The sequence below is a fragment of the Puma concolor genome, chromosome A2 (genome assembly GCF_028749965.1).
Source record: "Puma concolor isolate L17-30 chromosome A2, mPumCon1.1.hap2, whole genome shotgun sequence".
NCBI classification, from domain to species: Eukaryota; Metazoa; Chordata; class Mammalia; order Carnivora; family Felidae; genus Puma; species Puma concolor.
In genome coordinates, this window is record NC_141668.1 from 110,505,752 (window position 1) to 110,533,725 (window position 27,974).

The 27,974-nt window shown below is 48.9% G+C and overlaps 1 protein-coding gene, 2 long non-coding RNA genes and 1 pseudogene across 5 annotated transcripts in view; 1 reads left to right on the top strand and 3 right to left on the bottom strand.

The window, feature by feature from the left end:
- The window catches only part of LOC147583413 (uncharacterized), a 37,067-nt gene extending 32,043 nt beyond the window's left edge, over positions 1-5,024 (bottom strand). Inside the window, exons 1-2 of the mRNA XM_086680384.1 lie at positions 4,305-5,024; positions 13-188 (exon numbers count right to left, since the gene is read on the bottom strand). Of these exons, the coding sequence (XP_086536510.1) occupies positions 13-188; positions 4,305-4,517 (389 nt within the window). The 5' untranslated portion in view covers positions 4,518-5,024. The remainder of the gene's footprint in view (positions 1-12; positions 189-4,304) is intronic.
- The window catches only part of LOC147583412 (uncharacterized), a 380,385-nt gene that overhangs the window by 67,214 nt on the left and 285,197 nt on the right, over positions 1-27,974 (bottom strand). The gene's annotated exons all lie outside the window — the stretch shown is intronic.
- Positions 10,893-27,960, bottom strand: LOC147583414 (uncharacterized). 3 transcript variants are annotated; one of them, XR_015243103.1, is made up of 5 exons: positions 27,864-27,960; positions 14,022-14,129; positions 13,157-13,292; positions 11,996-12,127; positions 10,893-10,938 (listed from the first exon to the last, which is right to left on the bottom strand). It is a non-coding gene; the product is annotated as an uncharacterized LOC147583414 (long non-coding RNA). The 3 variants fall into 3 exon arrangements; XR_015243102.1 differs by having other exon boundaries at positions 13,182-13,295; XR_015243101.1 differs by having other exon boundaries at positions 13,157-13,295.
- On the top strand, positions 26,339-26,913 carry LOC147583415 (large ribosomal subunit protein eL20 pseudogene; annotated as a pseudogene).

The window sequence follows — 27,974 nt, forward strand, 5'->3', positions numbered from 1 at the left end:
CTGGGCACTTACACGGTGACCTCACACAGGTGGCAATATTGGTTCTCGATGACACGCATGTGTTTGGATGGGTCAAAAGTGGGTACGGGCTCCAAGTAGTTCTTGAGCCGTACGTTGGTTTCAGCAGGATCGATGCAAACAGCAAGCAAGTGGACCACGAGGTGGAAACAGAAAAGCCCACCAGTCACCTGGGCGTGAGTGTGTCAAGGAACGTGCAGGCAGGCCTGGTCAACACGGCGAAGGTGCCCGCTCAAACTAGAAGCAGGACCCTGGAGGCGCCTGCTTACGGCCTGAGGGTGTGGACCCCGCGCTTCACCGAGGCAGCAAGGGAAGGCCTTCAGGGGCCAGCGGCCACCACGCTGGGTGCCGAAGTCGTGGGGGTTCTTTGGGCAGCAGAGATGCTCAGAGCACGTGCGTCGGGGGAAGAAGACAGTGTATCATCAAAAAATGAAGGAGGGGAGCAGGGAGGGCTCACACGGCCAGTCTGCACGGTCTGTCTGGGTCCCATGTTGTCTCTCCTCGCCCCTAGGCCCCTCAGGCTCTCTGGCACCCACTCCCGCCGTGGCACCCAGGGTAAAACCAGTCCCCGGGCTCCCACCCTCATCCTCCCCTTCGGGACCAACACACTGTCTGTCCCCTTGGAAACCAAACAGAAGAGGTGGAAGCCGCCTCCCTGTCAGCCCTGCCCTGCTTCCCAGGACCAGTGCTGAATGGGAGGGTTCAGGGTTTACAGGTTGGGTTCCCGGGTGTGGTTGGGGGAAATGACCCAGCCTGGGAGGCGAGGCCATGGGTGCACGGGGTTCTGCCGGGATTTGACAGGGGTGGGGGTTCGGAGCAGGGGGCTGGGGCTACTGCTCAGGCCTGCGGGAAGCCCCCTCGGGGGGTCCTCCTCAGACCTGCCAGCAGCCTCTGCTTCCGCCTCTGAGCAGCCTGGAGCTGACAGGCGGGGTCCTGCCTCCACAATGCACTAGCCTGAGTGGGAGGCTGCTTCTGGCCCAAATCGCTCATTCCTCCCTCGCCCTCCAGCCTCTAGGCACCACGTGCAGACCCAGGGCTCAGGCTGCCAGATGAAGGCATGGAGGCGATGGGGACCCAGCCCTGCTGGGGGAAGAGGGCAGGAGGAGGGCAGATGAGAATGAGCTGAGGGCCACGAGGATCAGCCCAAGCTGGTGCCCAGGCCAGGGGTGAGTGGAAGGGTGGCTGAGAACCAGCCGGGCCCTGGGGGACCTGCACGGGGGCAGGAGACTGACCAGATCCCTCAGTGCCACATAAGGGTTGTGGTGACACCAAGGCCCTTCCTGTGGCCACCGGACCCTGCAGGGCTGGGTAAGGCCTGAGCCTCCCCTGCTCTGCTGTCCCATTCAGGGTATGGGACTGTGGCCGGGTGGTCAGGGGTCTGGTCAGGCTTTGCCATCACAGCTGGAGACACCAACACAGTGCTGGTATGCCATCTCCCTGCACCTATTCCCTGAAGCCTGAGGCACTGGCTGGAGGCAAGCACTGTTTGTGTGGTTACTGGGGCAGCGGGAGCAGGTCCTGAGCAGAGGGGTCCAGCCCAGGACAAGAGGTGCAACAGGAAGGCCCCTTCCTCTGTCGCATCAGAAACAGGCAGGCAAAGTATGGGGGAGGGACTGAGGCGTTGGGGCCCTTGGAGACACTGTAGGGGCAGCGTGGTCTGCACTATAGCCTCAAACTGGAGGCAGCAAGGCCCCTGACCTGAGCCTGATTTTCCCCACATGTCCCAACCCTGCAGGTGCCGTGGCCAGGCCACTCCCAGAACGTGTCCCCCAGGAACAGAGGGGCAGCCCCCCACCATGTGGTAGGCAAGCCCCCTTAAGCACGAACACGGGTTCATGACAGGTCTCCCGTGGGAGTGACACGGGTGAGCAAAAGGCCACCTCGTTTTGCCTGGCCGTTCACACCATCAGCCACTTGGCTGAGAAGTGTCAGCAGGTGGGCACCACACCAAAGTTCTGCCCCCACATTCAGATGCCCGGGTTATGGGTGTCTCTCAGGTTGCAGAGAATAACAAAAAGTAAAAGGGACAGGGTAGGAGGTCTCCAGATGCAGAAGGCCAGGCCCTGCCCTCGAGGCCTCATCCCCTTAGAGACAATCTGTGTTTGGTAAACACAGCTCCGCCAGCCCAGGACACATGCCCTCCTGACCTTCCTTTCGGGTCCTTCAGGTTCTGCGGCAGGAAGGGGTGAGGCGCCCCCCAGAGCTCCCACCGCCCGCCACCAGCCCTGCAGTCACTGAGGCTAACCTAACCATGGGTTTTGCCTGGCCACAGCGCAGGCCCTGGGACTAAGACGGGTCACATCAGAGGCCAGTCCCTCAGCACAGGGACCCTCTGGGCCCTTCACAGGGGCAGGGCGGTGGGGGAAGCTGGCCTCTGAGGTCAGCAGGGAACCAGGGGTCCGCCTCTTCTGCTTTGTCTTCTGGAGGTGCAACGGAGACCCTGCCCTCCCTCCTGGGGCAGCAGCCCCTGCAGCGCCGAACGACGCTGGCGCCCCCCGGTGGCCAAGCGCTTCGGAGCCTGGGGGAAAGGAAGCCAGCCAGAACCTGGGACTTGGGGCCAGCCAGGGGCTCCTGGGAGAAAGGGTGTGCAAGTGAGCTCAGGGCGCCCTCTGGGCCCAAAAGCAGGTGAGTTCAGAGTGCTCCCTGCACAGAGAACACAAGGCAGCTCGAGAAGGCCCCAGAACAGGCTGAGCCACAGCGAAGGGAGAAGGGAGACAACGGATTAGAACCCAGAACGCAAACCCACGGTCAGGGACGGAGGTTAGGATACAGACAGAGGGGCAGCTGGAGGCTGCAAGGAGGCCAGGAACTGGCCCTCCCCGGAGCTGGCCCCTGCCGACACTGAGGGCTTCTGGTCCCAGAACGAGAGAGGGCTCCCTCTCAGAACTGGGAGATGTTTCGCTGTGGTGCGAGTCCCAGTGAGAGCGCCATTCTGACCAGGAAGTCGTGGGTCGGGCACTGCAGGCCTTTGTGCTGGGACAGAGAGAGGAGACCCCTTGCCACATGCAAAGCGTGAATTGTGACTGGATTCTGGATTTAAAAACCCGACAAAGCAGGTTTTGGGGACCAGTGGAGAAATCTACAAGGCTGGCCGACTTCTGCCCATCCTCTTGTGTGTGAAAGACACAAGTTACACGGGGTGATGCGGGGTGTGGGATGTTGGCTTTGGAGGCCCCACCTAGCGTCGCCAACCCTGGGCCACAGGCCTAGAAGTGGGGCAGCTGCATGCAGACACACAGGACCCACATTCCCGGCTCTGTGCCGCTGGATCAGACACCCTGAGGGCCCCACAGGGGGAGGCCGGCCAGATCAGGGGCTGCGTGGCGCTGGGCAGGGGGCAGCAGGCTTGCACATCAGGCCATGGGGGACGCCCAGGCTCACTGGTGGGGTTGGCCGGCGGTGGCCCCCGGAGCACGGATGCGCTGGCGGAACTGAGGTCCGTCACTCACAGAGTGAGGTGTGAGGAGGGGGCTAGGCTGGCGATGCCCGCCTGGCCAGGGGAGGAGCACTCGGCTGCACCTGCCACGCTCCACCACGGGGCCTGCGCGTCAGCCCCAAGTGCGTCCCTGATGCCTGCCCACCTGGCCTGAAGCCTACTCTGGTGACATGTCTGGAACCTCCTTTCAAGGCCACCACGGGGTTCACAGTCCCCACTGTGTGGCTCCTCGCAGCCGGCAGGTTTTCTCTCTGGCCTCGGCCACTCCAGGCCCGGCCAACACCCGTCACCAGACTCACTTGTTGCCAGAAGGGACACGGTTATAATCGGTGTCTTCCTTGCACCCCTGGCGTGGTTCCCCCACCAGCCAGCCTGACCCAGCCCACTGCAGACCTGCAGACAAGTGGGGCCCGCATGGGGCACCCCAGACCCTGAGAACGAACGCCATGTGAATCCCTGGGACTCAGCCTTCAGTTTCTGAGCCATCCCTGTGACCCCTCTGCGACCCTTTCCTGTCGTCCAGGCTGCCTGCCTCACCCCAAAGACCCTGGACCCCAGGCGTGCTCTCCCTGCACTGACAGCAGGCAAGCAGCAGACACTCCTGTGCTTTTAGCCCCAGCCCCAAGCCAGTGAGCCACACAGAGAAAAAAACGTAAGATCTCAGGCAGCGTGGCCATGGCGGGTGTCTGGGGTAAAGAGGGGGAGTGGGGTCGCAGAACAGGGTGCGGACCCATGGGTGACTCAGGTGTGGGGGGCTGGTAGGCATGGCAGCGCCCCGAGCCAGATCTGGGGCAGGGCCCGCGGGGAGCCTCCCTGGGACAGCAGGCACTGCTCCCACAGTGAAGGATACACCATACGTAATCAAGTTCCAGTTTGGTGGCAGCAAGGGGACGAAGATACAGAAGTTGGCGAAGGCCAAGATGAACAGTATGGTCCAGGCCACCACCTGGAAGGTGTGCAGGGGCCACGACCAGCCATTCACTCTGGACCAGCGGCGGGGCGAGGCCTGTTTCCTGCTGGCTTCCCGCAGGGCCCCTCTCTGGCTCCGGCTGCACAGATCCATCTGCAAGACGGGTGGAGGGCCACCCCCACCCCCAGGGACACCGAGGAAAAGGTTGCAGGAAAAGCAGACCCTATGACCACGCGACACTTCTGTGTGCTGAAATCCTCAGGGAATCTTCTGCAAGTTTCCCTTGAGGACGTTCCTGCTCCAGAACAAAGGCCTGCTGACCAAGGGGCTTCTGGGGTCTCTGGGCACTCTGGGGACACCCAGGTCGAGCTGAGGGGCTGGGAGGGAGCCGTGGCCACTTCTGGCCAGGTGTCAGTCTGTTGGAGAAGGTGAGCCACATCACAGCCGCCCCCGGCAGAGCCGAGGGTCCTGGGGACTTTGCCTCATTAGGGCGGATTTCTGCCACTCTTCTCGGGGTGTGGGGCCAGGCAGGGCTCACCTGATCAGTGAGACCCCTGGGGGACCACAGAGACCATCCCACATGGACGGCGAGGCCAGCACCCCGGGGGTTGGAGCACAGAAAGGCACCCTGTGTTACAAACGACACAATTCCCGCACGAAAACAACATTTGGATGGAAGCACCGGCCAATGGGAAGGATGCTTCTGAAAACCAAACCCCACTAACGGGGAGGTGGGCTCTAGGGTGTAACCACAGACCTTGGCACAGGGAGGTGAAGCAGGGATGTGGGAGAAATTGGAAGTGCCATGGAGGATGGCAGTGGAGACAGCACTTATCTTGTCGAAGGAGCGAGGGGGTGCGGAGAGGACACGAGGGCACAGGGAAGGCACGGGAGGGCGCATGTCAGCCCAGGAGCCCGTGGAAGGCAAGGGTGGGCCACATCCTACGGGGCTTCCCAGGACAGAAATGGTATCACTGACGTGGAAACACTGAGGTTGCAGCTGGCGTTGGATTTGGTAAAACTTGAAACAGAGCGAGTTTTCAAGTTCTGAAAGTACTTTGAACCCGAACAAAGACAGCCAAAGTGTCACGGGAACATGGGACTGAGAGTGCACGTGTGGGGGCACCGCAGCAGCACTCCTCGGAGGCCCCCCGAAAGCTTTCCTGCAGCCAATCTCAAAGTGGCACCAAGAGCAACACTCTGCGGAGGGTGAGCGCAGCCTTGGTCCCTGGGGCAGGACCACAGCGTCATGAGTGTGAGGTCACAACCACGCACACTGCCCAAGCAGCCGCGGCGGGAGGTGCACACTTACCCAGTCACCAGGAGTGGCTGCGGTGGGCACCACCAAAGTCGGGCCCCGCGGGCTCTGCAGTCATGCGAGCCGGGGGGGTCTGGAGAGAACAGCTGCAGGTGGTAGCAGGGGCCTCGCCCCGGGCCCCCTGGCGGGGCAGGTGTTCGGCTCGAACACCCCCTTGGATCTTCTGGTTCGGTTTTTCAGTCTCAGAAGATTCCAGCAGTTCTCACCGGGACAAATACACAGTTACCAACAAACGCATGGGCTCCTGACTCCTGCCTAGACCAGAGGGCACAGTTAACGTGGGCTCCGCGTGTGCACAAGACACCCGTGCGGACACGTCCATCCACATGCTCACGCTCACACACCACACACGGAACACACGTGCACACGCAACACACCACACATACCACATACGTGACATACCACACACATACACCATAGAGCGCATACACACGTGGAACACACACCACAGAGACATACACATGCACCACATGTACAGCACACACACAAGACACACATGCAACATAGACACACACCACAAACACACACACACACACACACACACACACACACAGCATAGGCACACAAGATTTCTTGACTCATTTCTCGTTCCTCACATTTCTCGTGCTATTTCCTCGGCCTGGAGCCACGTCGTTCCCCACCCCCTCCGCTAATGGCCATCTCTTGCCTTTGGAGCCTGTGCCGGTGTCACTCCCTAGACGACCTCCTAACCACCCCCCTACCCCCACCAGATCTGAGCCAGTCCCCCGTCTACTCCTTCCGCAAATGCCAGGACTGTTCCTCTGGATTCAGCCTGCAGGAAGGGAACCTAACGATCTCCCTCTTGGGCAGACTCGGTGGGGCCTGGGTCCCCTCTTAGCCCAAGCTCAGTTCCTGACATTCGTTTTTCGTTACTCCTAAGGATTTAGTCCAGGTTTTGGTGTGAGATGTGTTGGAGCCGCAATGCTCCCACAAGACCATCGTCACCTCCACGTCCCCAACACAAACATGGCCGACTCACAGAAGCTTCGAGCAGAGGCTGCTGCACTGGCCCAGTGTGACTGTGGACGGTGACCCTGCCCCCTGCCAGACAGACACCGTCACACCATGCTCTCTGAACAGGGCGTCCTGGGCACACCTGCGTGTTTATGATATCACAGCCTGGCAAACGTGACCTTCTGAAACCTGACACAGGTCCTGACAGCCCCTGAATCATTATTTCATTCTGTGTCTTGCTTGGGGATGCGCACAGGTTGTGCTTCTGAGTTCTCTGGTCGCAGTAGAAGCAGGAGACACTTACCTCACTGGGAGACAGAACCCGCTCCACTTCCTTCCTGGTTAACAGTCCAGGCAGGACTGAGGATCACAGTCTCACTTGGCCCAGGCCTGAGAAACAACAAAGGCCCAATTGCTGTGGCAATGATGGAGCCCAAGGCGCCTCATAAAGCCAGGGCCGGCCCCACCCTGGGGCCCCCACAGCCAACGGGGGGCAGGGCGGTCCAGCTACAGACACCCTGTAGAGAAGACCTGGGGCCCCCACAGCCAGCTGGGGACACCCTGCAGAGAAGGCCCCCGTGGCCGGGGTGGGGCCAACTGCTGGTCTGGGTCATTCCTACATCCAGCCTGACTACCTGGGCTTCCACGTCCTCAACACATACCCCCTTTGGCCCAACACACCATGCGGAGCGATCTTCAGGAGCAAAGAGTCCCTGGGGATGACAGGGACGCTGATCCTGGCAGCTTTGTCTGACCACAGGCGGGCGAGAGGAGATGGGGCCCAGGATGAGGGGCCGCAGGGAATGAGGGTGCTGGAGGCCGGTGGCCGGGCGGGGGAGGGGAGAGCGGCTGCCCCTTATGGGCCCTGCACACCAGCACCCGCCTGTGGGCAGCCCCGGGCTGGGGCCCGCACAGCTCTGCGTGCTAACCTCCACCTGGAACCACATCCCAGGGAATCCCGTGCCCAGGCCTACCGGCCACCACTGTCCACAGCGCTACCCCGGGCCAGGCCAACATGCCACCAGAGACCCAGGGCAGACGACAGGCTGCTTGACCAGGGTCTCAGACCCCCAAGAGCCCAGCCATCGGCACAGCAGAGGCCGTGGATGGTGGGAGATGCCAGTAACTGAACACAGTTCAAGTTCAGGGCAGGGCACCCACCAGAGTGCAGGCCTCCCACAGTGCACTCACTTTTGAGCCGCCACGTCTGACACGGCATGTGAGTGTTGGCTGTGAGGCCACCACTCCCACTGGCAGAGCTCAAGCTGCGGCAAAGTTTAGTCTTTACAGCGCTTGAAAGTGCTTTTCGGTAAATGAAGACGAGCAAGGTGTCGGCCTTCTGCATAGAACGGGCTTCCCCAGATACGCCTGTGTGCAGGCTGCTGGCCCCTCGCTGGGGTTTTTTCTGGGGCCTGTGGCCTCAACCCCTCCACTCGGCAGACCCTGAAAGAGGCACCAGGGAGTGGGGCAGGGGAGGCACTACCCCAGGGGTCCCCCGAGTCTGCAGGTGGTCGGGCCTCCTGGCTGACCTGGAGCCACGGTGACCTCAGCCACTCACACCTATGAGAAATGTGCCTCCAAAAGAGACATCTTCGCTCCAAGAGAAAAACTTCAGAAGCTACAACACTAAGACACAGACTAAAAACCAGAGCCGTAACCCCCGCCCGGGACAACCAGGACTTTTCCCACGCACAACTGCGTGCCCTAAAATTCTAATGGGCCCCACTCTGTGCTGTGGGCCCCACTCTGTGGGCCCCACTCTGCAACCCACTCTTGTCCCCTCTACTGCAGCCCAGTGTCCCCTTCCCTCAACACAGACTCCCCCCTAGTTTTAGGGTGCACAGAGCACTCCACCGAGTGTGATCCTCAACCTGCCTGACAGGAAGGTCATTCACAAGCTCTGTTACGGGCCCGCTGCAATCCCGCTGCGCACACACCTAAGCAGCCAACCCCCAAAGGGTCAGCACTGGGGCTGGGGGCAGGGATGGCGGAGGAGTGAGGTGGAGTGCGGGACAGGTAGGCGCTGGCACTCACGTGCACACACACAGGCACCAACACACACACGCCAACACATGTGCTCACACGTGTACGGACATTGACTCACACACATGCTCACACACGTGCTCACACATGCACTAGCACAATGTGCATGTGCACGCCCGTGCACCAGAATAAACATGTGCACACGCGTGCTCACACATGCTCACGTGTCACACGTACTCATGTGCACACAGATGCACATACGAGACTGCACAAGCGTGCAACACTCACACATGTGCACACTCTCCACCTCACTGGTCTTGTTTGGAGTGTGGCTTCCCACAGAAAAGGCAGCAGGATGGACCCCCATCACCTGGCACTGTCTGCCCACACAGCCCCTTCCTGGAGAGTCAACAGCATGGTTGAGGTGCTGTGGTGCTCCCATGCATCCGTGGCTGACACGTGGCCACTGTGGCTCTGAGGGACCCTCCCCCTCTCAGGCCACCTGCCCCCAGTTATTCTGACCACCAAGAGCACCTGTGGGTTCTGACCTGGATCCTGCCAGCTTCCTGGGGCAGCAAGCCCAGGGAGGCGCCCCAAGCCCCAGGTCCCCCCTTCACGGCTGTGTGTGACACACCCAGGAAGGAGCAGCCTGACCGTGGGGTCTGTCCTCCTGGGGACTTGCTCCTTTGCTGGCACCTGCCACGGCTTCCTGACGCCTCAGCTATGCAATGTTTTGCTCCCCTTCTCCTGAGGTTCCCAAGGCGCCCTACCAGTGCAGCAGGCAGTGGCCAGCAGGGCTGGCCCACCCCATGGCACTTGTGGGCCGGGGGACGTCGTGCTGTCCACTGCCTCCGTCACACATACCCCCTTCCCCCAGGATTCACTCTGCCTTGTGAGGTGACAGAAGCGCCAATCTTGTTCTGTTTGAATATTTTGAAGTTTATTTATTTTGAGAGAGAAAGAAGTGTGCGCATGTGCGTACAAGTAGGGGAGGAGCAGAGGGGGAAAGAGAGACTCCCAAGCAGGCTCCGCACTGTCAGCACAGAGCTCTACACGGGGCTTGAACCCACAAACCGGGAGATCATGACCAGAGCCAAGATCAAGAGTGGGACGCTTAAACGACCGAGCCGCCCAGGCGCCCTTCCAATTCTGTTTTCAAAAAGGAAGCCACCTGGAAGATGTGCAGGGTGGGTAAGAGAGACACACTGCGGGCGGAGAACGGGGCCAGACACAGAGTAAACGCGAGAGGGTGAGCAGCCGGAACGGACGCTGCTGACCTCCTGTGACAAAGGTTCTTGCTGAAAAGTCACTTGGAAGTGGACACTTACAGGGGCGCCTGGGGGGCTCAGGGTGGTTGAGCATCCGACTGCGGCTCAGGTCATGATCCCACGGTTTGTAAGTTCCAGCCCCATGTCGGGCTCTTAGCTGGCAGCTCGGAGCCTGGAGCTGCTTCCGTTTCTGTGTCTCCCTCTCTCTCGGCCCCTCCCTCTCTTGTGCTCTCTCTCAAATATAGACTTTGAAGAAAATTAAAAAAAAACAAAGAAGTGGACACCTATGGGGCTGCAAACAATTACATGCGATCGCTCTGTATTTTATTGAGATCTCTACATTTTGCAAATGTAAACAAACATCCAGTAAACACATCCAGATTAAAAAAGTCTATGGACACAGCACATCACTGTCGTCAGGGGGCAGTGTCAGCTTCCAGCAGAAGGCAGGCCTCGCCCAGCACAGAGCCTATCCCAGGCCGGGAGGGCGCGGCCCCACCATGACCTGCTTTGGAAATGTGGGGACGGCGGGGAGGGCGGGCAGGGCAAACAGCACACAGGACCCTCAACGTGGGCATCTCTTGCCTCCCAGGGGGTGCTCGGGAAGGAAGCTGGGGCAGGATGGTATGTCCCGGCCAGCCACAGAGAGGAGCTTTACAGACCCCTCAAAGCTCAAGAGACAAAGCACAACGGCTCAACCCCACCCGGTCACACACCTGGATGTGTGCTGTCCACTGTCCAGGATTCATGGGGCTACCCACAGAAACACGGGATCCGCGTGTGGCTGACATGATGCCAGAGACACTTCCCCACCTCCCCGGGGCTGCTTCCCGCATGCCAGAGGAGACAAAACGAAAGTCTCTGTCTCACGACAAAAACTGTACACACAAATAAAAAAATAAAAAACTAACGGAAGTCTATCTACAAGGCTAGCTCTTTGCAGAGGCTGCAGGTTCTGGAAACTGAAGAAATTCGTATGGGTCATGGGTCACCTCTGGCTGCTCCCCGATGCTGAGGCCAGAAGGACTTCCTGCAATTGTGGGAAAGACAGGTGTTCACACAGTGGATCCACACACACGTCGCGGTTCACACCGGGCCGAAAACGTGTCCTAGTGACGGCGGTTAGTGAAACCACAACTCAGCCATACAGCCCGCTTGTTACTCAGCCAAACCTCCACCATGGACGAGCACCCCCGAGCCCACAACGTCAAGACGTATTTCGCGAGCCCGACCTTCTATCTGGGAACTACAACAGGAGCATGGGGAAGTAAGGGAGTAAATTCAAGGAGCCAGGAAGCATTTGGTTCCCTTCCTGGTGGGACTGAAATCCCGGTGGGGCCCACACACCTGCCCGCTCTGTCTCAGTAAACACAGAAGGCCCCAGGCCACCTGCTCTCCCCTCAGGGCCTCGGAGGATCGACACACTCGTTGACACTCTGTGTTAGGACTAAAACCGGGAATGGCAGAAAGAAACAAACGTTCCCCGAGTTGAACTCAGCGTCTGAGGCTCGTTCTGCCCCTTCCAAGGTCCCTGGGGTGTAGCCAGCTGGGGCTCCTCATGACGCAGGGCCGGCCATGTCTCACGGCCACTCCCCAGGATTCCTAACCCCAAGTGACTTCCACTCACATGCTTCAGCCCCGTGCAGCTGCCCGACTAGAGGGCGGTCTCAGCGCCCCAGGGGCAGGGGCGCCCTGCAGAGGGAGCAGCCCCCAAAGTCCCGGGGCCACCTTACCCAGGTGGTGCTGGTCCCTACTGGAGGGGGAGGTGTTGGACAGGCAGCTGAGGATGGAGGACAGCCAGGAGCCCCTGCGCTCTGCCTGTGCCTCGTGTAGGTCCTGCAGAGGCGTACAGAGACACAAGCAACCAGGAGAAGAGGGAGGCTGCAGCGCAGATGACTGGCAGGCCTGACGTCCATCTGCCGGTGGGCAACATCCCCACTACGGGGCGAGCCTGCCTGCAGCGACCCCGGAACACACACCACTTCTGGGAGGGTCCTGCTCGCGAGGCACCCCAGAGATGGAGCTGGTGACAGGACCCAAAGAGAGCCTGCGGGACACGAGCTCTGCCCAGACACCCCTGACGCTACCTTGCCCCCTGTGAGAGCCGGCTGATCCTGTCCCGAGCCTCGTCAGCTGCGTGCTCCACCAAGGCCAGCACGTGCTCCTCTGCCGTGCTGTCAGTCAGGCTGCAGGCATTTCCTTCCGGCTCAAACGTGCAGCTGCAAGGCAAGAACAGCACACACGTCACCGGGGCACGTGCTGCTCCCACCTCACCACAGTCAGTCCCTACCACTCCCCAAGGTCACCATGGGCTGGGAGCAGGGGCACGAAGTACTCCTTGACCCTGTCCTCATGGCTGTAACTGCAGCAATACGCGAGGCCTCCACGAACAGCAAGGGAGACCCAAACGGCCGCTGGAGGTGTCTCGTGTCTCAGCTGCACACCTGAGTCGATCTAAGAGCAACCTGACGGCAACCTCACTACTCACAATGTCATTCGAGGCACCGTTGGAAAAAGAGGCAAAGCTCCATGGAGCGTGGAGACACCAGAAACAAGGGTGAGCTGGGAGCACAGGTCATGAGGCAAAAGGGGCATCCCGAGGCTTCGGCAGGTGGCCTCAGACCCCACACAGAGAAGAGCTTTATTTGAACAGCCAAGGGTTGCTGGGTGCAGCACCCAACGGATGTGGTCTCTCCTGTGGAAGTTTCCAGAAGCATATGGACAGATTCCATCCAAGGAGCTGTGGGAGCAAATTCTGCCTGCGGATCCCAAGCCTGCAAGAACCCCCCCCCCCCCGCCCAGGGTGGATGGCTGCAGGAGTTGGGGGGTCGGGTATGATGAGAATGAAGCCCCCCCCACAAAGCGTGTCACTTGCCTAACACAGCACAGCTATGTCCCCCGCTCAGGGACAGCCAAGCCAGGCCACCAACAAGTGTCCTGCATAGGAGGGAACTTCTTCATAGTGAAGGGCCAACAATCCCTGCAACACACATATGGGAACAGCAGTGTCACACCTGGAACAGAGCCTGCGTATGGCTGGCAGGGGCGGTCCAGCCCTTGTGCCCCCAGGTCCGTTAGCGTTTCAAGGCCCGGCTGGTCCAGGTTGCCGGCCAGCTGCCTGGAAACACCTGAGACCAGAGCTCACACGCAGCCTCTGGGGACCAGGCTCCTTCCAGCAGGTGGGGTGGGGGGGGGTCCACGAGCTACTCCACAGACACGGGCACCAGCACAGGCTCACCCTCACTCACATTCCTGAGGTGCGTTTCCCGATACCTGATAACTTCTCTACTTCCTTTTGGATTCCTTGGCAGTTTCAACTTGTACAGGTGCTGCTTCAGGAACGAGCTCCTCAAAAGCTGTGTCTTCGTTGCCCAGAAGATCTGCCTGCTGAGAAAAATCCATGTCCTGCATAAACGACATGCTGTGCTTCAGAGCTAACAGCCGCTCCTAGAATCAAAAAGGACAGAGCAGCAGGCCTTTACCTCTGCCTCACAGCTGAGGCGCCATGGTGATGGGTTGGATGTGGACAGCCACAGCCTCGCCTGGCCTAACAGCGGGCTCCCATGGCGCTACCGCGGCAGGTGTAGGTGGGAGTCAGCACCACAGGCGCGGCCGACTGGCTGGGAGCACTCGGGGCTGGCAGAGGGGGACGGGCCAGAGGGCACAGTGGCCCTCACCTCACCTACAGGCCGATCAGGTACAAGGCACTGGTCCTAGATGCGTGACACATGCAACCTGGCTCGTGGGACAGATCTGGGAAGCCACTCTGGATGGCCAAGACGTCCTGTCCGGACTCAGTGAGGCAGCCACGTAAAACAAATCACAGGCTGGCTGCAATCCATCAGACACCCACACTTAGATCAACAGATCCAGCACTTTCCACCAACCCTAAAGGAGACGTTCCAGCTGGCGCAGGAGCAGAGAGAGAGAGAGAGAGAGAGCACCTGGAGGGGAGGGTGGCCTGGGATGTGTACCCTAGAGCAGAAGCTCCGCGCCACTGCCAGTGATGGTCTGGTGGAAGCATGTCAGTCAGTGGGGGTGGGGCTCTGTGTAGGCATCGAGACAGAGGGGAACTCACGTCTCTGTGGCTCCCTGCTGCCGTGGGTTTCTTACTTTGCTCATCTTAAAGCCTGCGTGAAGGATCTCCTTGGTCTACTTGTAGTACACGGTGTCTGGTCTGTTGTAGGTCATCGCGTTATCACACATCAGTTTGAAATCTGCCTGAAAGGGAAAAAAATAGAATCTGTCGAATTTGAACCACTAAGATGCCAGCGAAAACCGGATTCCTGTCAAGAGGCTAAAACTGAGTGGCAAGCAACTAAACCAGGCTCTTCAGCTTCACAAATGGTTTTTAACGACTCTTTGAGGAAAGTGTCAGACCTTACAGTGAGAAGCCTGCCAAACCTAGAGCTTCCTCTTGAGCACGACACATGCTTGCTTTCTGTTTCTGTTGTTTTATTCTGAGAAAGAGAATGTGTGTGTGAGCAGGAGAGAGACAGAATCCCAAGCAGGTTCCACGCTGTCATCACAGAGCCTGACGTGGGGCCTGAACTCGCGAACCATGAGATCACGACCTAAGCCGAAACCAAGAATTGGACGCTTAACCGACGGAGCCTCCCAGCTGCCCCAACAGGTGCGCGTTCTAAGAACACCGCAGCTCCCTCTCTCCATCTCCAACTGCCCCGCTTTGGGAGAAATCAGATGTAAATAGGAACAAGAAGTGACAGCCAGGTCCTTTTAAGTAAAAGCTGAGGGATGAGCAGAGACCTGAGCACGTTCACGTCCTCTCTCTGGGATTTTGCCACAGAATTCAAAACTTGGTCTATCGGCGATTACTCTAATAGCATCAGCAAAAAGGCTTTCCGTAAGATAGGAAAATCTTGCTGAACAGCTTACATTAAAAGCAAGCTATTGGACATTTCCATATATCATCACCCCAACCAAATTACAGACAGCACACACCTGTCACAGGTGCGCTGGCCATGAGGACGCATAAGGACAGCTGAAGCCAGCCAGACCCTGACTGAACCCCAGCACTGGCCCCACGGCCAAGGTCCCCAGGGCTGGGCCTGTGGCCCTCAAGTCCCCACCCTCTGCAGGCCTTGATGTAGCAGTCTTGAGGACAAGGCAGAGGGGGGACACTGCTCACATCCAGGACTGTCACTGGGCAGCAGAGCAAACCGGCGCCCGACAAGGAAGGTGGAGGATTGAGGGCCGCCCGCCCCAGTACCCTTTCATGTGGCACAGCCTCTGAGGCTCAGCAAACACACTCAGTCATGTCACCAGAAAATGACAGTGATAGAGCTAAGCCTTCCAAATTGAATAGAAACTAAGAAAGAAACCCGATGCCTTTTCCTAAATGACATCATTACCAAAGTGTCAAGCACTCATCTTGATCCGCCCCTGGTTTCAAAGCCAACAAACAATTCCTACCTCGCAGTTTTACCAAGAAACAGAGTTCAGAACTACACGCTAGAGAGTCATAGCGGCGGTGGTGGCGAGGTGGCATTGGCGGCGTGAGTAATTTATTAGGAATATTATTATTAAGTGTTAGCATATAAATTTTATTATAATAAAATATATTAAAATAAAGATATTTCTGTAAGGAAAGAAACACCAAATAAGCTTCTTATGGAAAAATCACATAACATTAAGTAGGTAGTTTACAGCCATCCGATATGAATCCTGGGATATTCTCATTTCACACAAACAGAAGTTTTTAATTGTATGCAGAATATATGCACTAAGACCATTTTGTTAAGTATTTTCACTGAATACTCTACATAAGTTATCAACTACATATCCCCTTAATTATAACAGGAAAAAAATTTACTTACAATAACTTTACAGTAAACATTGAATATAATATTAAGTATAAATATAATGCAAAATGTATGTTTTATTTCATAAAAACTGAAAATGAAAGTGAGGGATTCATGTCCGTTATATTCCTCAGTTTTCCCAATTTACAAATGCCTAAACAATCCTATCATACTGAGGACGATACTGAGGATCCACTAGATCAAATATTGATTCCCATTATAAATAGAAATCATTTCAAAATACAATTATGATCACAAAATGAAAGTTTTAGAACTTTATCCTACATAGATTTCTCTAAAGAATGGTTGGATTGACATCAGCTTCATTAGAAGACAACTTATGTTTAAAGCCATCATATCTTTCTATGCTATTCTTCTTTTGCATCCTTAATTACTTGTATGATATATTCCTTTTGCTACATAACTAGCCGTCCCAAAGGACTTATTCTAATGGTACTCACCTGCATCCTTGAACATATATACCATCTTACACTGACTGTAAATAGCCAAACCACCTACTTTGTCAGTTCAGAGACAACAAATCAATGCATGATAAATAACACCATTCCACTTTGGACTAAAAAACAGGAGGTTAAAGTGTTTCCCATTATTGCTACCAAGAAAAAAAGAAAATTTTCTGCCTTTGAAAATAGGCGTTGACTTCTCTTGACAGAATGTAAGTTTATCTACAGAAAAGATCCACGAATTCTTAACACATTTTTTTCATAATAATATAGTCTGTCCTTTAAAAAATAAATGTAAGAAAAAACTGTATATATTCTCTATAACAAGTAGGTAAACCATTTCACATACCAACAAAGAGTTAAGTGGTGTATATTTCTATACGCTACTGTATAGATATAGGTATATTCCTATACTGAGGTTCTTATAAGGCAGACAGATACACATATGAATACATATATCACAAGGTATTGTGCATTCACAATAGCATAGGAACAAACATAAAAAAAAATAGCCATTAATTATGGTATGTCCCCATGGTGGTAGCAGATGGTGGGCAAGGGTGCTGAGAAAAAAGTATAAATGAAGAGAAAAAAGTTATGGATGAAATGGCATTTAAATTTGGTCTTGATAAGTGAGTAGAATCACAGTAGAAAGATGGATTATAAAAGCAGCCCATGCGGACTAAATATTATGGGCGAGTTCTGAGTATTCTCATGTATATAATTTAATTAGAGACCAGAAATTGAAGCACATAAAACTGTCAGGATAGGTACTCAAATATGGGTCTAGCTATAGACAACTGAGTGCCAGAATAAAGCGTTCACAATTGACTTGGTAACTAAGAGAGAGAAATTGAAGGATTCTGAGGAGACAACCTGACTTGCAAGAGAAGATGGGAAGTCTACTGGAATTTGTAGGAATGATGTTGAAAAACAATGTTGACAGTGTAGGTAAGAAAATGTAACCTTGAACTGAGGGAACTAGTTATAAAAGACACCCGATAGCTATCAGTATAACTCTAGTACTTTTCTATAGCAAATTTCCCCAGAAACGGATTAAAACACCAACATGCTAAGGAAAATCATATGTTGTAGGGAAGGCCAGCAAAAGAAACTGTGTGCATATGTATGGATAATTTTTTGTTTTGGATGCTACTTTTTTTAACAGTATGGTAATTAATAACTTCTGTGCACCATAAAAAGATAAGAAGACAAAAGTAGTCTGGGCTTAACTTACAAATCAACAGACATGCAAAAAAATCATCAAGGACATCTGCGTGTTATACCTCCCTCAGTAGTATGTCAAAAAGACAACCTACTCTCTCAAGAATGATGCCTGCAAAAAGCAGAGAGGAAAAAGTTCTCCTCAAGAACGCTTTTGGTTTTTCCTACAGCAACATTAATTACATTGTCGGCTAGAGCTGAAAGCATGAGATAAGCAGAAGCAATCTGATTCTCATCTTGTTTAAACTTGTCAGTTCTAAAATGAAGTCAAGAGTTAGGGAAAATGGAGAAGGTCTCCTTCCTCATTTAAAGATAAATGGGAAGTCCAACTCCTGAATTTTTTTAAAAGGAGGGTTACTCTCTAGAAGACAGTCGTCTCTTTGAAAGTATTTCTAATTCAGCCTCTCACATGACAGCCTCCCAGAGTCTGAGAGTGATATGTTTCATCAGGAGACACTCCCATCTTCAGTGCAGCTCTGGATCACCTGTTCTGCCTTTGACCCTCTGCTAAAAGAAAATGGATCTCTACAGGGCTTAGAAGCTGCCAAGACTTAACAAATTTTTCAGCTGAACTTTTGCTTCAACTCAGTGTTCTTACTTCCTAGTTCTGCTGTTTCATGTGGCATGCTAGGCAACCCTAAAGAGAAGTTACTTTCAATAAGCGCTTATTTGTTAGAATTCTGACTCCCAATATGATCCTGGAGATTGGATACATGTTCCTCCAGAGAAGAGAAAGAAGGAGAGGGAAAACTGAGGAAAGAACAAGAATAGATGAAGTATGGATACGTAGATCACCTAGTGAAGGGAGGGTTAGAGAGTATGACACAGAGATGTGAAACAAAGCGTCTGAGGGGATGCGACGCCTGGGATTTGTCCCAAGTATCAAAACACTATGAATGTACCATATATTGAAGGGAATTTCAATACAGATCTTATCCAGTCAACATTTTTTTTTCCTTCTGAGTTGTGAATCCCTTTCCTCTTCTAGTTGTGTATCCCTAAATTTTTCCTCCAATAAAGCCTTTTATTTTTTCAAGTGTTAAACGAGTGGAATGAAAAGAAAGAGACCATTTTATTTCTCATTTCTCGGACACATTTTTTTTTTTATCCCTTAGAAAGTAAATCCATTCAAATAATTGCTTATTAAAATTATCTGGGACAATGCTTTTAAAAGCCCAAAGCATGAATGGTTTTATTGTTGAGATTAATATATTTCACCAAATTCTACCCACTATTACATATCCACACTGCTCTGATTGTTCACATGAATTTTTTAATGAGGTATATTTTTAAAGTGTATTCTTTGAAGAATTTTTTTTTTTTTAAATAGAAGCTTAGGCACGTGAGTGAGGTCTGACTTTATGGGGGAAAAAATATCACTTGAATCAAGACATGAGGTCTAGTCTATGCACCGATGCAGTGCCTACAATTCTGATGTGACATTCCAATGAAATCCTGAAAGTTAATACTTCCTAAATTCAGGTTTAGGGTACATGGGCTGGGAGAAAACAATTTCTCCATTATCTTCTTCATAATCTGAATCTTAAAGGTCCCTTAATGATGGCAAATTGATGGGAGAAAAACTAAAAGCAACAAAAACAAAACCAACAAATAAGTTTTATTGTCAATTGAAAAAGTAAATAACCAGCGCTGACAAGTAACAAAGAATCCTGATTTTAAAAAAGAAAGTGCATTTGCCAATTTTTTCTAATCTCTTTAAAGGTTTTCAATAGTTCTAAATTAAATCCCTTTCACCCTTATCTCTTTTTCCATCAGAAAATCCGAAGAGTATTTGGATTCAGACATCCACTGCACCAAAGATCTTTCATTACACAGCACAAACAGGCAATTTATTGAACAAGAACCCAATTACTTAACCTAGCTTCAGGTTTCATTCTATCTACCCTGCCGCATCTACCTTGACAGAAGCCTACTCATCTCTTCTGATGGACGTTGCTACATATCAGTTCTGCTACAGAGAGATGATTCCTAACCTTCTTGTAGAGAACCACTGATTAAAGAAGCTCAGATGCCCATCTCAGCTTCCTTGGACCCATGAATAACAATGGGAAAGAGTGCAGATATGGACCCTTTCCTCCTCTGTATAAGGAACCAGCATTCAAAGAGTTGAAAAAAAGGAGTATCTGCTCAGAGAAAATGACTAACATTTACCAAAGTCCTGTACTGGCAGTGTCTGAGGTTCTCTCCAGTGTGTTTCTGTTCTTTACATTACTATCATGCTCCCCCCATTTTGCTAGTAGAGAAGAAAATAAATTCCGTAAAGTTCTTGTACCTTTATTGCTGCCATTCTTGTTTTCAAACGTACTGATAAACGATGTTAATGACTTGACTTTTACATCACAAATTCTCAACAGTAAATGCACATTAGAAGAACCTAGGAACCTACAGCCTGAGTCCCATCCCTACAGATTTTGATTTAATTCATCAGGACTGGAACCTGCGCATTGTTATTGTTTTTAAATTTCTCCAGATGATTATAATTTACAGCTAATGTTGAGAAGCATTATTTGATGTGAATAGCAACCAAAATTTCGTTATTATATTAGAATTATGAACAGCTGTTAGGAAGCATTTTAGTTTAGCTTCATTTCCAAAGCAGTAATATTTTAGAGAAAAGCCTCTGGGGGCACCTGGGTGGCCCATTGGTTGAGCATCCGAATTCCTCTCAAGTCCTGTCCTCCTGGTTCATGAATTTGAGCCCCAGGTTGGGCTCTTTGTTGAGAGCTCAGAACCTAGAGTCTGCTTCATATTCTGTGTGTGTCTCTCTCTCTGCCCCTCCCCTGCTGACACTCTGTCAATCTCTCTCTCTCAAAAATAAATAAACATTAAACAATTTTAAAAAAGGAAAGCCTCTAAAAGTTTACACTCATGAAGACATCGTTACCTCACAGGAAAGTCTATTTCTTTGGTTTCCTTTTTAACATTAAATCTTTAGAGAAAGTTCCCGATATATTTCAAAGTATCCATGTACACGACTGCTCATGACAACACTGTTTTTCTTGATAAGTTCAATAATACCGACAATAAAGAAGTGGAGTTACACACACAAACACCGAGAAAGAGAAAGAGAGGGAGGAGAGAGAAGGAGAAAGGAAGACACCAACTAGCTCACATAAATGGGAATAGGGAGAATGCCTTCAGTGTAAAATACTTTACGGATGGACTTATAGGCATATATGTACATGCATAATACCTTTTTGAAGAACACTGTAAAGGGTGGTTTCTAGAAATATAAGGTTAGGCTTTTATTTCTAGTATATACCTTTTTAATTCTTTCTATATTCTAATCATTTGTATGAACTGGTTTCATATATTTCAACTAGGAGAGACTATTTGGATAATGGGATAACAAATCATTTGTTTCTTTTTTGGAAGTTTTCAGTATTCTCCCAATACTGATGTGCAATTAGCTACCCACACTCTTCCTTGTGCTACCGTTTGGAGGTGATGAAGTTACCAGTCTTCTACATGATGGCCCATTAGCTATTTTAAAGAAAACAACAATGTTTTCCTTTGGTGGAAACTCATTTCAGATTTTCTTCATATCCTTTTGAAGACTGTACTGTGTGTTTAGTATTAATGTGCTGGTATTAAAGGATATGAAAATAATTTCACCAATTTGTGCCATGAAGAAGCTTACATTCGATCAAGGAGATAGAAATAAAAACATAAATAAAAAATAAAAAGTAGTAATTTCATTGCAAGTTCATTTGTAAACAGAGGAAACAAATGCCCACAGGGGAGTCTATTCTCTCAAGATGGTGAGCAACCAATACAGGGAGTGTAAAATTGGCAAATGGGCATGGAACGTGTTTCTCAAAATTTACTTTTCAAGTTAACAGAATTTTGATGTGTTATTTTAGTTCAATTTTACAACAGTACCAGATATTATTATTCCCAATTTATAACTCCATCAGTAGCAGCTCACGATATAATGGCTTTAAGATCTTTTCTTCTCTGACCATGTTCTGATTCATCAATGTTGCTCTACAATAGCCAAGAATTAAATATACTTTCTAAATATGGTCTGATCAGTGCACAGGCAAGTGACACTACTGAGTCCACTGATTGTAGCACTAATATCTCTGATAGTTTGTTCCAGAGTGAAGAGAGTGGAAGGAAAAATAGAGTTGATAGAAGCAGTTGGGTATATGGAGAAAGAAACAGCAAAGCCTGCCTGGAAGACTCAATGATGGCTTCAGAGAGCCGGCAGTGTTGGCTTGAACTGAGATTTGAAAAGCAAGGTTGAGTATTCCGGGGATAAATAGTGGGGTCTTCATTCCAAGCACAGGGAGTAATACAACCAGAATACTACCTGTTTAGACACTATGGATGCTTTCCACATTGTGTACAGTCACAAGAACAGGAACAAAGGGGCAAATGGGAGTGAGGTTTGACAGGGAGATAGAGGACTGACCATTATTATCTTGGGAATTTGGATATGATTGTACAGGCAATTAATATAACAACATAATAACTCATTTTATGTCCTGGAGAAAGACCTGTGTATTTTCCAGACATTAAAAAGGAATGAAAACATGTATAATAGAGATGCGCTCAGCTAAAATAAAACATCACCTAAATATCAGTAGTTTTTAAGTTGAAATGACAATTTCATACTTTTGTAATTTTTACTCCCCATCGGGAACACAGTTACACACTTTTGTGAGAAACGATGGTCCTTTTCATTAAGCTATGCATGATAGAGAAGAGTCAGCAGGTGCCTAACATGACTGCTTGCGGTTAGGATCACTTTCAAATTTATTTTGGCATAGTATTTCCATCAGAAAATTCTAAGTCAATAATTTTTTTAAAAAAATTTGTACTTCTATTACAGGCCATTTATTGCAGGCTGTTTACTATGAATTTTTGCTTACAATTTCTTGTCAAATGAAAAGCCCTAACCTAGCTTTTCCTGAACAATTTCAAGCTTTAGCTTCTATAGTACAGCTGTCTACTGCATATCCTAAAATTGGTATCCCTACTGGGAACAACAGGAGACCATGGTGAGGAGAGAAAACACACAGCAATATGTATGAAAAGAGGTTTTTTTGTCTCTTGGTTTTAATGTTCTTTAAGATAGCATGCTGGTTTCCTCTGATGCAAGAAGATTCCTCAAAAGACACTAAATTTCGAGTCTTTAAACAGTATTCTGCTCTATGAAATTCTTATCAAACATTCATTGTTGAGATTTTTTAAATATGGGTTAATAAGTAGTTTCAGACAATAGCAGAACAAAACTACTTATTTTATATTTGGAATATAAGACAAAATTGTATTTGTGTGATACAATGTTAGGGACTAGATTGGTTATTTTTACTTGATAAAAGTATGATTTATAGTGTCTTTGTGTAGATTGTGATTGTTTCATGTTTTATTGTCAAATTTCCTTGGCTAATAAAGCCACAGATAATGAAGCTGGCACAAGAGATCATTGTCTAGAGTTTTCAAGGTCAATATGTCAATTAAGATCTATGAGCTACTCATTACGACAGGAAAAAAATGAACATGCTGAGCAAGAGGAGATTACAAGTCTGGGATATCAAACATCTGTATTGACTTATGACAGCATCAAGTTCTCCCTTTTGTGAAGTGATTTAGAGGGGCAAATTACTTTTTCACTAATTTGACAAAGATGACACTTTTTAAAGCTTCCTAATATAGGTTCAAAGATGCTTCATCACATACATCCATAAACCATGATACATCTATTGCATCAAATTCTCCAAGTACATATTGTCCATGTCATCTAGCAGAAGCATTAATTTATTTCCTTCATTCATTTGACAAAGACTTATAATTTCCTGAGTATGTACTGTGAATAAAGTTCTGGGTTAGCCAGAGGAGAGGGGGAAAAATGAGGTAACCACAATTTCTGTCTCAAATACCCTACAGAGATAGATACTAAGCAATTAAATACATGATCAGTTAATTATAGCTGGTATAAGTGTCACAAAGGGAAAGTGCATGATGTGAGAACATACAATTATTATCATATAGGACCTTCAATGAGAGAATCATGTGGTATGAACATATCCACAGAATATAGATATTAATTTACTAACTAAATATAATTGAATATGTATCTATTGAGAACCCACTATATTCCATTCATTCTGTGGGGGTTAAGGATGTAAGAAAATCATACAATGTAACTGGGGAAACAGACATATGTACAGAAAAATGCTAAAAGCTACAGAAGCACAGATAAAAGGTGGTCCCTGAGATTTAAAAAAGAAGAAGAAAAATACTTGAAAGAGAGAACTGGTTCATTCATTTAATAAAATATTTATTAAACATTTATCATTTTTCCAACTTGGTGCTTGGTGTTAGGGACTTATGTCAATAAAATATAACCCCTGTCTGTAAATGACTCACTTTCTACAGCAGTGGTCAAAACCAGGATGGTTTTCTCCTCAGGGGACATATGACAAAGTCTGGAGACATTTTTTTTTTTTTTTGTCATAACTGGGGAGGGGGCACTACTGTCATCTAGTGGATAGAGACCAGAGATACTGTGAAACAGCCTACAATACAAAGAACAACACCCCCAGTGATGAATAATTATATATCCCCAAATGTCAATAGTACCAAGGTTGATAAACCCTTGAGAGCCACAGAGAAATAAGTAACCAGTTACAATGCAGTATTATTAGTGATGAAATTGGACTGTGTTTTAAAAGACTAAGGAAAGTAAAGGAATAAATGTGATGCATTAAGGAGAGTAGGCAAGGAAAATCATTTAACATAGTACACTATTATTGCAAATTTTGGTGAGATTCTGGAAATGCCTGTCAAAATGAAGATAGCAAGGTTAATATAGAGTGGATGTGAGAGGGTTTTTGAGAGGTTAAAACAAACGTTAATTTATGAAGCAATTATATGATGAAAGTTTGTGAGGTTGAAACAGATGGAAGAAGCGGATGGAAGAGTCAGTGCTTTCCTTACAATTTGTTTTGTTTGGGTGGTAGGTTAGATGGTGTTAACATGAATATATATCAAGACAAAGGTGAAAGACAGTTTTGGAAGATATTAATGATAATAAAAATAATACTTACATGTTACATGTCAAAGAGTATGTTAGTCACAGCAAACTATTAAATGTGTCATAACCCTTGTTAGGGAGGTAGAGCTATTTAAAGTAAGTAGTTATCTCTAATTTTTAAGAAAGGGAAAGAGATTAAATACATCACTCAAGGTCCCATTGCTTATTTGTGGCAACATCCAAACTCCAATTGATATTTATCTTCTGAAGCCAGTGTTGTCAACCTCTATGCTCTACTGGATAAGGAAAGAGAGACTGTAGACCATCTAGGTGGAGTTTTCACAGTTTGGATTTAGATTGCTTGGGTTCTCCAAAAAGTGAAACCTGGCATAAAAGTTTATATACTGCCAGTTTCTTAGGGAATACAATTCCAGGGAAGCAGAAGTGAGGAGAAATTTGAGTGAGACATAGATATACGGAGAGCAAACATTCAATTTTAAGTCAAGCACACTTGATGGTTTGATTGCTGGAATGTCTTCTAAGAGACCATCCTAACTGTTGCATTTCAGGATAGCCCATGGATAAGACAAAAGGGAGAATATTCACCACCTCTCAACAACATTAGTTAAAAATTTGCTCTAAAAACTTTGAACTCTTCTGCCTTTCCTACATTGCTCATCTAGAGATACCAAGTGGGTGTCAGTGGCAACAGAGATGTCTTGAGGCAGGAGGCAAGAAAGATTCAGCATGAATGGAAGATAAAACACGATGAGTTGTGCCAGTGAGAATCAATCACAAGGAAAGCTAATGCAAAATAAGAGGCCAAGCCCTGAAACAAATACAACTGGGAAGCTATGCAATGGTGTGCACGAAATAGCTGACCTATCTGCTCTAAATATTACCAGCTTTGTTGCGCTCAAGTTATTTCCCCTTCTGGGGTCTTAATTTTCTCATCTTCAAAACAGAGAAAATCATAGTACCTATCCAGTAGTATTGAGAGGACTGAAGGATTTAATATATATTAATAATTTAAAACAGAATGAACATAAGCACCAAATGCATTTATCATTTATTATTGACATCACCATCATCGTTGTTGAGAAGGAGAATATCAGCCCCTTAATAGCCACAAATGGGCTGAGTCTAACAGCAAGGTCTGGGTGTTGTTAGAGCTGGCCTGGCACCCACAGTTAAGGGTATAATGTCCTCTTGTTGAATATAAATTATCTCGGACAAAACACGAAGATCCAACAATGTCACTTTGTGACCATGATGAAGTGAGACAAAAAACAAAAACTTAATTGATCAAATAGAGAGTACAATAGTCAATACTCCAAAGAGTATTTGAGAAAAATGGATAAAATAGAAGACAGATCACACTGGGCAAATTGATGAGCAGGAGATGGGGAAATCAATCATTTTTAAAGTATGAATGTGAATAAGACAGAGATGGGAATTTAACTTGAGGAAAATGTAGGGTTGCAGGAGAAATTACGTATGACAGGGAGAAGTAAACAGTTTGCTTTAAGAAAGGCTCTGTGGGAAAGAGGTGTTTGCAGATCCAAGAAAGAGCGGGGAAATCTGATGAAGTAAGTTCTTAAAGTACATAGAAAGGAGAGATAGCAAGAAAATCGTTGGAAAACTAACCCTAAGAAGGAAAAGGTATTTCATTCTCTGAAATTGGAGGAGAAAGTGAGATAAATCCTAGTATCACTGAATATGAAGAATCTGTGATAGAGGGTAAAGAGGGGCAGCAAAGAAATTTCATGACTGTTGACTTGTTTTCTCACTGAGGAAATAATCCAAGACATCTGTTGAAGTTAAAGGATAGTAGCTTGGTAACACTGGGGCAGCCACAACAAAAAAGGGACCTGGAGCCAACAGGAAAGAAAAAGGTATCAGACATTAATAAGTATGCAGCCAACACTTCCTTTTGTGGGCCGCAGTGAGAGTGGAAAGTGCGCCCCAAAGGCCTCAGGCGCACTGGGAGAGTACAAGGTGATAGAGCACTGCCTGCCTACCCCAAATGCCATACTCTGCGCCTCTATCACGTGCACATCTTTGTACATAATCATGCTGTCAACAAGTTCCACTTCTGGTATTTTTCTCTCAGCTGAAGAAGATGAATATATCTTCAAGGGAAATTGTCTACTATGGACAGGTGTTTCAGAAATACCCCATGTGGGTCAAGAACTTTGGCCCCTGTCTGTGCCATGACTCCCCAGTGGCACTCACAATATGTACCAAGAGTACTGGACCTGAACACTGCAAGTGCTGTTACCCAGTGCTACTGAGACATGGACACCTGGCATTGCACCTGGGCCCACTTGATCCAGATTATAAAGGTGGAGGAGACTGCAGCCAGCAAGTGCCTACCAGCAGCCACCCAACTCCATGACTCTATGATCAAGTTCCCACTGACCCACCGGGTCTTGCATGGCTAATAGAAGCCATGTTTTACCATGAAGAGGCCAAAAATCTTCTTTTAGATACAGAGCTTCCCTGTCCCTAGGTCTGCCCAAAGAAATGCCTTGGGAAAACCAAAAACCCAAAAAGCCAAACAAACAAACAAACAAACAAACAACAAAAAAACCTAAACAAAACAAAACAGAGAGAGAGAGAGAGAGAGAGAGAGAGAATGCAGTTAAGGCAGAAGATTCTACACTCATAACCCTAAAGGATCTGATCAGTATAGCTATGTCATGTTTCTGTACAAGTCCTAAGCATCTGAGATGACAAGGAGACACATAAAATTCTTGGACCAATCCCTGTTATCAATGGCAAGTTTTCTGTGGTGAAAGGTGAAGAGGAACAAACGAATAAAAAGTCTTAAGCGAGCACAATTGAAATGAGCGATGACTGTGTCCAGGCCACATAAACAGGAAAACAAAGCCTGCTACAGAATGACCCATTAAAGAGGCTCAATTTCTAGGTCACTGGAGATAGGGAATGGAGAAGACAGGTGGAGATGTAAGGGTGGGGTGGGGTGGGGGATGGCAGCTACGCTCAGTAGCAGTGCCACTGAAGGAATTTGAAGGTTGGAAAGGTAGAGGGTTTCAGATAAAGAGTTTTAAGATTTTGGAAACCAAACAATTATAAAAGATAGTGAGATGCAGACAATGATCTAGAAATTTGTCCTTGAAGTTGGGCAGTGTTATGGAGGGAAGTAACTAGAGATGAGTTCCAAGACCCTAGTGGCCAGGAAAGGTGTTACATGTTAACAGGAGATTAACTTTAAAAAGATTACTAAATATTAGTTATCCTATTTTCTCAGGCCAAATAAGATTTCTAGTACCCTATAAAAAGAAAGAAGAAAAAGAAAACCCCTTTAATGTTTCATATTATAGTTCAGAAAACTTACATTATTGTATAACAATTTCATTAAACTGCAGTGAGATTTATTTTTACAGAATGCTCATATGCTACAGATAGACATTACCTTCTGAAGAAGATGTCAAATAGACTTGTTTATGCCCAGAGAAGCCACGTATGTAGAAAAAGCCTCACACATCTACTACAGTTTCTGGAAAAGAGCTGAACAATTGGTGGT